This window comes from Echiichthys vipera (assembly GCF_963691815.1).
Source record: "Echiichthys vipera genome assembly, chromosome: X".
Classification (NCBI taxonomy): Eukaryota; Metazoa; Chordata; class Actinopteri; order Perciformes; family Trachinidae; genus Echiichthys; species Echiichthys vipera.
Genome location: NC_139825.1, coordinates 20,906,007 through 20,917,565, shown reverse-complemented (window position 1 = coordinate 20,917,565; position 11,559 = coordinate 20,906,007). Strand labels below are relative to the sequence as shown.

General features: G+C 36.8%; 1 protein-coding gene across 1 annotated transcript; it reads left to right on the top strand.

Annotated features, from left to right (window-relative positions):
* Positions 1 to 274: 274 nt before the first annotated feature.
* On the top strand, positions 275 to 10,800 carry LOC310965033 (protein shisa-4-like). Its single transcript, XM_083938416.1, has 5 exons — positions 275 to 415; positions 1,237 to 1,375; positions 1,772 to 1,902; positions 7,223 to 7,471; positions 8,302 to 10,800. Exons 1-5 carry the CDS (start codon positions 343 to 345, stop codon positions 8,472 to 8,474), a joined length of 765 nt encoding a protein of 254 aa, XP_083794542.1. The 5' UTR covers positions 275 to 342; the 3' UTR covers positions 8,475 to 10,800.
* The last annotated feature ends 759 nt before the right edge of the window (positions 10,801 to 11,559 follow it).

Below are 11,559 nucleotides of genomic sequence, written 5' to 3'. Positions count from 1 at the left end.
TTGTTTTGACTCATAGTTGTGTGTATTCATTAATTAAGTTAAAAACAAAAATCCATTTATATGGAAAAATGTTGCATCTTGGTTCAAATATTGATATGAGATTAATCGCGATTAATTAACGACAAAGCCTTTAATTTATTATTAGATTATTTTTTGTAATCGTGTCCCACCTCTAGTAAAAACCTTACCCCGGAACAGGGGCGTGTCTTCGGCTGAATGACGCAACCGTGTCCATGGCCGATCCCCGGGGCGGATGCTCGGTGTAGTCGGTGTTCAGACCGTGGGTGCAGTTCCGCTTGAGGTCCCAGTTCTCTCCCTGGATCCTGGAGTGTTGAAGTAGCCATGGCGTCAGGCCTGTCCGGTGTTGTTGTTGTTGTGTTGGCTCTATATGTGGTCCTGGCCCCTTGTGTATCCGGTGAGTCTTAATGTTTTACACGTATTCTTCTGCCTTTGTCTCTTGCTTTGTTACAGTGTAAGCTTACTGCGGATTGAGCTCAGACGGTTAGTATCCAGGGCGTCAGTGACGTTAGCCTCGCGACTTAGTGCTGGGGTACTCTGATAAAGTTCGTTGTTCAAAACATAGACTGTGTGTGGTCACACATTGTTTTAATATTGTAACGTGAGCTTGTATGAGCTTGATTTGCTATTCCCTACAACTTACCCATAGCAAGCTAACGTTATAGCTATTGTCCAATAATCTGATCATTTGAAATAGTAGTAATGTTTTCTCTCCATAAATAATCCAAATATATTGCAGTATTTGTGAATTGAAACTGCTCTGCGTAAGTTTAATTGTCCTCATCGATATGAATCAAGGTGGACAAAAACAACTGCAATGACCATAACGTTGCATGAACGCTACTATATGTGCATGTTCAATAAAAACATTAGATGTAGGATTTGTTGCACAACGGCTGTTTTGGACAGTATTAACAACAACAAATATTAACTAGATTGTAGAGCTGCAACCAATGAATTATTCTGTTTATAAAATGTCAGAAAATAGTGTTGTGTAGTCTTGATGCAACATATTGACATTTCTTTTTTTGTTCAGTCAACAAAGTCCACAACCATTTGATTGACATGATTAGGAGAAGCAGCAAGTCCTCACATTAGAGATGATAGAAGTAGAGATTTATTTAGATTATTGCTTGAGAAATTACCAAAACAATTAGTCACAATAAAAATAGCATCTTGTTAAATTGTCTGTCCCTCTCCGCTTCTTCTCTGTAACAGCAGGGTGGAAGGACTGTAAGGCCTACAACTACGAACCATTACAAGTATGCAAAGAAGGATTTTGCTGTGGTTCCTGCGCTAGCAGATACTGCTGTAAAGATTCTGTCTGGCGGTTTCCTGAGTATGAACAAGAGGAATGGTATTTATTTTTATTCTGTAATAGATGATACATTGCATTTAACTACAGTTTCAGTATTGATGTGCTGTTGCAACAGTCAAGCAACAGGAAGTGGTGTCTTCCTGTGCACGACCACCAATACAAAGATGTACATTGAATCAAAAGAGTTAACAAGGAAGGGGATTTTAAAAACTGGGCAAAAATGTTGTATTCATGTACTTGTAGCATTTATCACTGTACAGATAGCTATTCTGACAGATATTGTGTATTATTATTATGATTATTTACATTAACTATCATTAATTGTAAAAGTGCAAAAGGGTCGTTAAGCTTTTTGTCTGCTTTTCTGTACCAGTGAGATAATAGCAACATAAATATTGTTTTGTGTGATTTTTTTCTTTTGTTTCCTTTTCTTAGTGTTGATATGCATTCCTCACCATTGTCCATGGTCTTAGGTATTGGTGGCTTCACAGCTATTTTGCTCATCTTTATCTGCTGCTGTGTCTGTCCCTGCTGCTGTCTGTACAAGGTTTGCCGCAAGCCAAGACGTAAGTACCCCTTTACCAGAAAGTAAACATGTCTACTGTCGTTTGTGATACTTTTTCGATGCAGAGCTGGCAGCTAGCTCTTTGGTCAAAAGATCAACCGCCTTGTTTCACAGTGGTCAATGTTTCAAAAGCTTGAAACAGGCTGTGGTGGGATTCATTGATTTAGTAGGAATTTGTTATTAAAGTAGTGTGCACTCTAATGTGGATGCAAAAAAGTTTGTATCTGTGTGGCTCTGATGCTTTATTTTGTTTGGAATTTTTCCTTAATAGTATATAGTAGCCATATCTTAAGCACCAGAAAACCCCTCAATGTGACCACTTCTGAAGTAAGAATATTGCTTTTTTTTTTTTCAACACCAAAGCCTGATCTTCCTCCTTTGAAGAAGTCACTACCAGGTTACAACAAATCTTAATCTAATCTTAAATGTGTAGTGCAGCTTTTATAATGATGAGGTGGCCTGAGGTAATGGTAGCAGTGTCAGGTGGTATGACAACAAATCAGCAGTCAATATAAGTTTTGTATTGTTCACTGATCCTCATCAAACTCATGAGTTTGATTCTAAACAGATAGGTTAGTACAGAAAGGGTTGAACAGGTGTCCAAAATAAAAACAAAAACTTAAATAGGTGCAAAAGGAAAGTGAAAGTATTTGCATCAATGGCCTAAAGTACTTTCTGTAATGCATTTCATTCTCTGAATTAGCCAAAAACAGATTATCCCATGTGGTTATTTTAGCCATAAACAATTTCTCAATTTATTAGTCAGAAAATTAACTATATCATGGTATCGCAATATGAAATTACAGGTAGTGAGTGACATGATGTACAACCATATCACTACCACCTACTTTCCACCCATATCTGGATAACTGCGAGATGCAGTCACAAAACTTTACAGGAGTGTAGTGGTCCGAGCAAGGGCACCAGAAGTGGCTCGATTTGGCATTTCAGCTAGTGTGACCTCATCGCAAGATAGTGTCTATTTCCGATATTTGATTTTACTTCCTCTGTATATATCGGGCAGCATTAAAAAAATCTAAATATCAATCTGAATCTACAATATCCCATTGTCCCTTAATTGATTCTACTGCCAGTATTTTAAACCCCTCTTATGTAAGAGAAAGAACAGTGTGTTTGACACAATCATATCACCATTTGCTGCATTTGCTCCAAAGACTCAGTTCAACCAAACTCTGGAAACCGTTGTACCCTTAATCTCAACCGTACAGCACTCTTTTCCCTTAAATGAACAATTTAACATGCTAAATAACTAATAAATAATTTCAACAGCATTGTGAGAATCACCTTAAACTCAAATAAGGATGTCTTTACAGTTAGTTGCATTTCCATCAAATGGGAATTTTAGATTGGTCAGATTCTTTATGGAACGGAAAAGGACACAAATCCCTGGTTCCAGGTTATCAAATGGGAATACTGCTGTTTTTCTTAATATTCTATACTAATAAACTAAATACTTTTGGGCTTCAATTTTTTGGCAGGATTATAAACTTGGGCTCTGGGAAATTATGATTTGGCCGAATTTTATGCAGTTATATGTACCATAAAATGAATCAGATAATTAAAAAATAGTTTGCATATTAATTGCTATGTTATTGAAAGTACTATTACTACATTTCCCTAACACACAAGCCCTGAACAGTGACCAAGTGTTAGTATTAGTTTGGTATTACTTTATACAAGGGCCAGAGTAACAAACAGTCAATTAACATTTAGTTAAAACAGTTGTATTTTGTTGTATTGACAGCATGCCGCCGTGCTTCTGCAACATGTAGCTGCACATATAGGTTTCCTGCAGACAACCATCAAGGAGCATATTTACGAGTCGCTGACTCTCTGACAGCAGCTCAACCTACGTAAATGCAGTGTCTGGTTGTTTTGGGGGTTGTTTTAATGAAAAAGTCAGACTCTTGGTTTCCAGTGTGTTGGAGTTTTTGAAAACTGAACATCAGGGGACTCATTTGAGGTCTGTTGGCCCACCCACCACATGACTTTCATTACTGCAGTGACTTGGTCTTACTAATAACACAGACACTGAGACACAGAACATTCCTAAAATCACTTGTATATGTGACACTGACATCAGTTACAAAGAGGTACTGTACTCAGTGAAGTAAACTGCTTCCAGAGTTGCAAAGTTCCTGATATCTGCTTCTCGTCAGGTTGCATGATGTGCAGGATTTCACTTGGTTATTTCTGATATTCTGTGGTGAGCAGAGTATCCGGCAGGTTGATGACTCAAGTCATCAGTGATAATTGCTATTTGGAGTCAGGACCAAACTTGTACACTACTTTAGATCACCAGAACGATCACACCCTCACTTAATTTATACGGCTGTTATACATGTCAGGGCTCTTTAGTTTTCAATGCTGTGAATTAAGTCATATATGTAGGGATGTAACGATACAATTCATAATACTGGGTTCACAATTTTGCCATTATTTTATTTCAACAAAATTAAATTGAAGACCAATTAGGATTGAAAAAGATCCCTTTATTCATATCTGCAAAAAAAAAAATCATTTTCAAATTATATAATTATTACTGTTATTACATTATTACTATGACTGAACATATATTTTGTTTTAAATAATGAAAGCAATAATTGCATTAAAAAAACAATCTAAGGTGTGTTCCCTAGCTTAGAAAGTAGCCTACATGTTTTATTTCAGGAATATGAGCATATATACATTTCCAGGCAGTAGCTGAGATCTCTGCTCATTCACAATCGCAAATAATTTTTTTCGTGATATAAATCGTCACATATTTGTATCACAGATTTACTGTCTAGCGGAGTATTGTTACATTCCTACATAAATGTGATACTTACCAGCTTTAAGATACTTTAACCTGCTTTTTATGGGAATATACTGTATGCTTATCATCAATGTGTTGTTATTCCGGGCAAGGTGATAATCTATATTTTTGGCATTGGCTTTATTTCATAGTACTGCTGTAGATTGACAGGAAACGGGAGAGAGAGGGGAGGGATGGCCTGCAGCAAAGAGCCACAAGTCAGGGTTGAACCCGGGCTGCTGCAGCAAGGACTGTTAGCCTCTGTATATGGGGCTCCTGCTCTAACCACTGAACAACTGGGCACATGCCCCACTGTGGTTTATTTTGACTCAATCTCACATACACTTACATTCTGCTGCCATGAATATGCACTAGTGCACCAAACCTGACTAAAAATAGTCCCCAACAAATACGCTATTTTCTTTAGTTTGACTAACGCATGCTGAAAATTATCACACCCAGCTGTTTAAGGAAACACTTAAGTAGGTTCAAATATAAGTATAATAATTTTGATATTTTCAGTTTGGTGGTGAGGACAGGCATCTTTTACAAACGGTTTTCAATACGTTTGCAAATGAACAGGGGGAAACCTTGCCATGTGAATTTCCATGCATGTTTTTTGTGAGCTTGGTACAGAGACAGACAGCCTTCATCCTGTTTTCCTTGGTAGAACAGGATGGTTTAGCTCCATGTTTAGTCCTCAACTCATATCTGCTGCTAGATTACTTGTTCTCTTCCCAGCCAGTACCAAGACCTAAATTTTTAACCTTTGACCCCTCAAAATTAATTCCTAAATATACCCCACAATGGAGGATCACACCTGCATACTGGGTGCATTTGTGTTGGCACTCCAGCACATACATCGTTTTTACACTGACACTTCCTGTCAGTTTTGATCTTTGCAGCCAGTTTGTTCAGGTTTTTTCATGCGGCGTCTCTGGCAGAGAGATTGTGGATTCCCCGACTCTTGCTGTTGCATGATGGGATCACATCCAAGAATGCCAGAGCTCGACCTTGCATGACTCATAGTTTCCACGACAACCACAGTGGGGAAAACTCAAGACCGTCCCACGTCATTTACAGGAAGTCATGATGACTCCCACTCTGTTAGGGAATAAAACGTGGAGGGGGGATGACACACACACAGACACACACACACACACACACACGGAAACAGGGGGGCTTCTATATTATTTATATCAATCTAGTAAGCGAGAAATCATGATGAGGCATGTTTTCAATAGCTGTGCAAATCTCTGTATTGCTAATGCACTGAAAAAATCCTGTTTAGTTTCCTTGAAGGAGAACTTATCTTTATAACGTCCACTATCCCACACTGCCCAATGCCTTATATTAATTTCTAATCTCTTTTCATGAGAATATTTACCATGACTACAATTATAGATCCAATGATTTGTGTACAGGGTGCAAACATTTTTTGTCCACCACCAAACTGGCATTAAAATGTTACTCTAAGATGAGTAACATTTCAAATGAGAACCGTTTTTTTTGGTGAGTGAAAAAAATCTACCTGCAACTTGGATGTTTTACAAGCTTTGTTTAGAGAGACTTTAGTGAAATTAAAACTACTCAAACATTGGTAAAATATAAAAAAATGTACCTCACCCTCGAGTGTCTTGTTTGTACTGTTGGATAAATGCAGAAGTGATGGTCTGAGTTCAGTCTTGCTGCACATTTTTGGAACAAACGGGTGTAATCTCTGTATGAAATCTGAAGTTCTCTTTTGTTTGTTAATGTTGTAAGGCTTTGCTCTTAATGTTGGGTAATTCTTAGTCTCTATGTTGGTGGTTGTGGTGGTGGTTTTGCTCTGGAAATGTATGCTGGTTAACCTTGTGACTTGCATATATTTTGTGAGTTTTATGTTGCTATTAGTTGGTGTGTCAGCCAACGTAGCCGGTCTGTTAGATGTAGGAGGTGTCACTTGGTTTTGTTTTTGTTTGCCAACGGTTATTTTGAAACTGACTGATCATTTAGTTTGATGGGTTCCTGAAGATGACTATTTTTGGTTTAAGAAGTAAGACTCTTGTTTTGGTTATTTTCACTGGGGGTTTGGTATTGGGCACAATCTGTATAATATACTGTGTTGGACTGCAACTTCTTGTGTGTTTCTTGTCTTGTCTTTTGAAGTCTGTCTTATACCATACATCATAAACCATATACCTAGTTTTTAGTTAGGGACCATGCATGTCTGGCACAGTCAAACAGCTACACAGTGATCTCATTTACAGCATACAATTGTGATTTCCCAGTTAACCCAACAGTCAGCTCAGAGCAAATTAGCTATTGTTAGTCAAAGGTAGTTTTATTTTAGTTCTTTTTTTTTTATTGCCTAGCAATTCCTCCTCACTTCAACTGAAACTGCGATTGAACTCTCTACCTATTCTACATTATTATTATTATTATTATTATTATTATTATTATTATTATTATTATTATTATTATTATTGTATCTGTATTTTTAATCTGTTTCTGTGTTTGCTTCAAGCTGTGATAGCTACCTCCACTCACACGACAGTGGTCACCACTGCTCCGCAGCACTACCCCAGGCAGCCAACCTCAACACCTGGGCAGCCGCAGTCCTACCAGGGGGGTCACTATCAACCCTACCACCCTGTACCAGTGCAGCCGGGTTATGATGCCCAGCCAATGCCTCAGGCTTATGGAGCCCAACCCATGTCTCATGGCTACGGAGCCCAAATGATGGCACCACCTCCACCAACATATCAGGAAGCCAGTGAGTGTGTTTTTTCTATAATCATGACAAAGACTTAAAGGTATGATTGTGACCAAAGCCTGTTATCAAAACAACTTCCCTTTTAGAACAATATGCTAGTGTTCATTTTGTCAAAAACCAAAGCAGTGATACAAATATTTGTCATCTTGACTCTAAATACAAGTTACCTTTTGAAAATGAGGACATTTATATGTTGACAAACTGGCTTTGACTTAAACAAACAAAAATCAAATTTGACTTAAACTAATGCACATTTATCAAACAACTTTAGATAAAATACTTACTTTTAGATGGAGCCTCAAAATGAACACTGCACCTTTGAAGACCAGCTCACCTTTAATGGTTAGCACATTCAACAAGAATGTACAACTTCCGGATAGTGGTAAATAAAGCAGAGTTTAAATCTGTATTCACATCCTTTGCTTTTAGAGATTCATCTGAATGCTTAAAATGAAGATGTAGATAAACTGAAGTTCCTCATTTCCTTACTGAAATTAAACACTGGAAAGAAATTAAATTGATGATTACATAGTTCTTTTTTTTAACGAAACATCCGACATATTGTAGAAAAGCACTCTTTAACATGTGGTAATGATGCTTTAGCTTAAAAAAAAAACCACATTATGCAATTTTGGTGCTTCAGAATAGCTGCTGTCGGAAGTGGAGGTGGAATAACTGCTGCTTGTATAAAGCTGGGTCATGTCTGGCTTTTGTAAAATAGGATATGAAACATTTCTGGTTACTTTGTTTGACAAAGTTGTGGTTGCTGTTGAAGCATTTTCAACCCTTTCATCTTCATTTTGTGTTTTCTTTTTTCTTTTTTTGTGCAGCCGGTCCTGGCTACCCTCCCAACCCAATGCCTTACAGCCAGGCTGCATTTAACCCAGGCCAGCCACCGTACCCTCTGCAGCCTCCTGTCCAGCCCAACGCTCCACACACAGACTTCCTAGCCCAGCCAGCGTTCAATCCGGAATTTGTAGCTCCGCCACCCAAGATGGGATAATGGACCCCAGTGCTGCACTCTCAGCCACTTTTAACATGCTGCAACATTTTGGAACTTGGCAGAACTGGAAATGTGTAATCTGAATCAAGGATAAGAATTGTCGCTGAGCTACTTGATTCATAGGTTTTGTTGGTTAAATATGGGAAGGTTATGACACATTTGTAGTTGTTGTAGTGCATCTGTTCTGTCGAAGAGTTGCCAAGTGAAAATGTTGATACCTCTCAGCTCGTATTGCATGGACTTAATATACAAGTGGTGAGATGGTTTTTTCTTTATTTTAAGATGCATATATTTCTTAGTGGCTCCATCTTAGTCATCTTGATAAATCCCACATAAAACCACTGAGTCTAATTTAAAAGAGCAGATGAAGTGCTTTGACATTTTCCAGCCTAATGTACTTGCCTCAACACCTCCTTCCTGGTCCCTGTCGATAGTATGCACCGAACCTGCCTGATCTCTTCATTCACCATCAACGGTAATTGCAGTCAGACTGAGTGTTCAAATTTTGGAGGAGATTTGATGGTCACAGCCAAAGTCTCATTGCTTTCTGCCAGTTTATTTCAGACCGATGAAGTGCTTTTAACATTTTTATCACATACTTTATGATGCTGTATATGTGTTACTTGGGAACAAATCAAATTCAGAGTGTATAATACTTCTCACTAGAGGATTTGTCAATGAAATGATGCATGGTATTGCCAGTTGACCAATAATGTCCAGGCAAAAGGATCTTTTTTTTAACCCCTACAGCATAAGGGAACGTTAATCAAATCAATTCAACAAAATAAGCCTTGCACACAGGGAAAATTGTATGTGTTTTGGTACAAGGCTGATTTCACATTAAGTTTTGTTTGTCCTTTTTCTCATGTTGTTTTTGTTAATTCATCTTACAATGTGTGTTGACTGTCCTGAAATGCTCAAATGGACAGCTTTGAATGAAATAACCAGGGGAGATTGTTTTCCCCCTACCAAAAATACAAACGCTTTCTTACAAAATGCAAGAAACAGTGGTGCCTTCTTAGCTGCATTACTTTTTTTTTTAACATCAAACTAAAGTGTGCATGTCTTTTATATCAATTTAAAGGAACAATGAGTAGGATCTTCCTAAAAAAGCAATGTGCTCACACAATAGCAATCCCCTTTAATCATCACTTATGACATATTTTATTTTGCTTTGTTCTAGATCTCTCTGGGCGTCAACCTTTATAAAACATAGCGCCCAGGTGCCAGATTGTAAGCAAATAAGTTGTTCCAAAACAAGAGTGATTAGGCTTTAGTTTCTGCCAACTTTGAATGTTGTGTTTACAAACCCCAACTGACAAATCCTACTCATTCTGCCTTTAAAATCTCATTATCTAGTTATTCATGCACGTTTGATTTGTCTGTTTCACATATTGTTGCGTTAACTGTCAACATAAAAGTGTACATAAACTTCAACCCGCCACGTGGTTTTGCAATATGCAGCCTTTCAACTTTAGTTACTAACCGAACTGTGCATCTTAGGAATCTGTAAAGGTCATAATTTCTTGTTCAGTATTGTGCTATTTGCCTTCTCAAACTCTTTTTTTGTCTTGAAATTTTCTTCACCTTTACCTTTATTAGACTGCAGCAGCATAGCAGATATGAGTATCTTTTTTAATTTAAAAGCTAAACTAATACCTCTTCTTTACTCTTCCCTTCTGCTCTCTTGCTGACTGAAATGACTTGAAAACTGTTTTGCTTAAGTGACCTTTTTTCGTATTATCCAGATGACTCCCTTGGAGAAATGCAGTCACAGCTCACGTGACAAGCTTTTTTGACTTCCTTTTTTTAGACTTTGTTTGTTGTCAAAGAACAAAGTACCCAATATATTCCATGTCAATGTCACATATATATATATTTATATATACATATATATGTGTATATATATAGTATCGCGGGTACAGGTTTTGGAATAACCTCAGTCACATCTATTCTGTGGCTTATTGTATTTTATTTTACCAGCTGACTTATGAGAAGCCACATGTCAGCTAATGAGGGGGCCTCATGTCCAGTTAGTTTGTGAGGAATATGCATGTGTTTCTTGCATCGACCAAGCGATCTGTTTGTGTAATTCTTTATAGGCATGCCCTTAGTGTGAATCTGTCTTTATAAATATGTTCTGCCTGTGATTTCAGTCTTTTGGCCAGTGTTGTTTCTTCAAGATGACAAGATTAGAGTTTTTATTTGTGTGTGTGTGTGTATAGATTGTAGTCTTGTGTTTTACGTGAAAGGCATATACCAGCAGAGATTTATTCTTGTTCTATCTGTTTCTTGTCCAAGAATAATTGTCATTGATGCTATTTTTCTGACAATATATATATATATATATATATATATATATATATATATATATATATATATATATGTATATATATGTATATATAACTTTTATTTTGTCAAAACCCCACCACTTCTACAGATTTCAATAAATTGTATATTTTCTGTTTTTCTCCAACTTTGGTTATTGTATTGTCAGACTAGAAGATGATACCTTTTAAACCCACAATTAAATTACTAAATAAGTGAATACACAACAACATATAGCCTATCAATTTAAATATGTAGCCAGAAATCCTACATTTATCCCAGGGTGACTTTCGTTCTTTCACGAGACACGTTCTTTCTTTAGACCCTGAGATAAGAACAAGAATGACCAGCCATGCCAGCTGTGTTCTTTGTTTTATATGCATAAGTCCTAGGAGTGCCATAAAAATGATTGGAAAATGGAAGTATATAAGGAGGAAATAATAAATTAATAAATAAATATATAAAAAGATGTGAGAATATAAACATGAATAAATAAAAGGAAGAAAAAGGGAAAAGTAAAATCAATGGAGAAAATAAGGAAAGGTAAAAGGTTAATTATGAGATTAAAAAAAAAGCATTTTATTTGCAATACATATGTATTCACAGAAACATGTGAAAATAAATTGAAATGCTTTTAATTTTTTATATAATGTTTATCTTTACACATTTTTTATGCATAGATTTATTTCCTTCATATTTTGTACAATTTTATATACATATGTATTCTTGCCATGTAGTTGTAGCATGTTAGCATGCT

Excerpts from the sequence above, each read along its gene's own strand:
- LOC310965033 (XM_083938416.1), top strand. The coding sequence starts at position 343 with ATGGCGTCAGGCCTGTCCGGTGTTGTTGTTGTTGTGTTGGCTCTATAT. Across the intron at positions 416-1,236 it reads CCTGGCCCCTTGTGTATCCG|CAGGGTGGAAGGACTGTAAG; the intron begins GTGAGTCTTAAT and ends TCTCTGTAACAG. Across the intron at positions 7,472-8,301 it reads ACCAACATATCAGGAAGCCA|CCGGTCCTGGCTACCCTCCC; the intron begins GTGAGTGTGTTT and ends TTTTTTGTGCAG.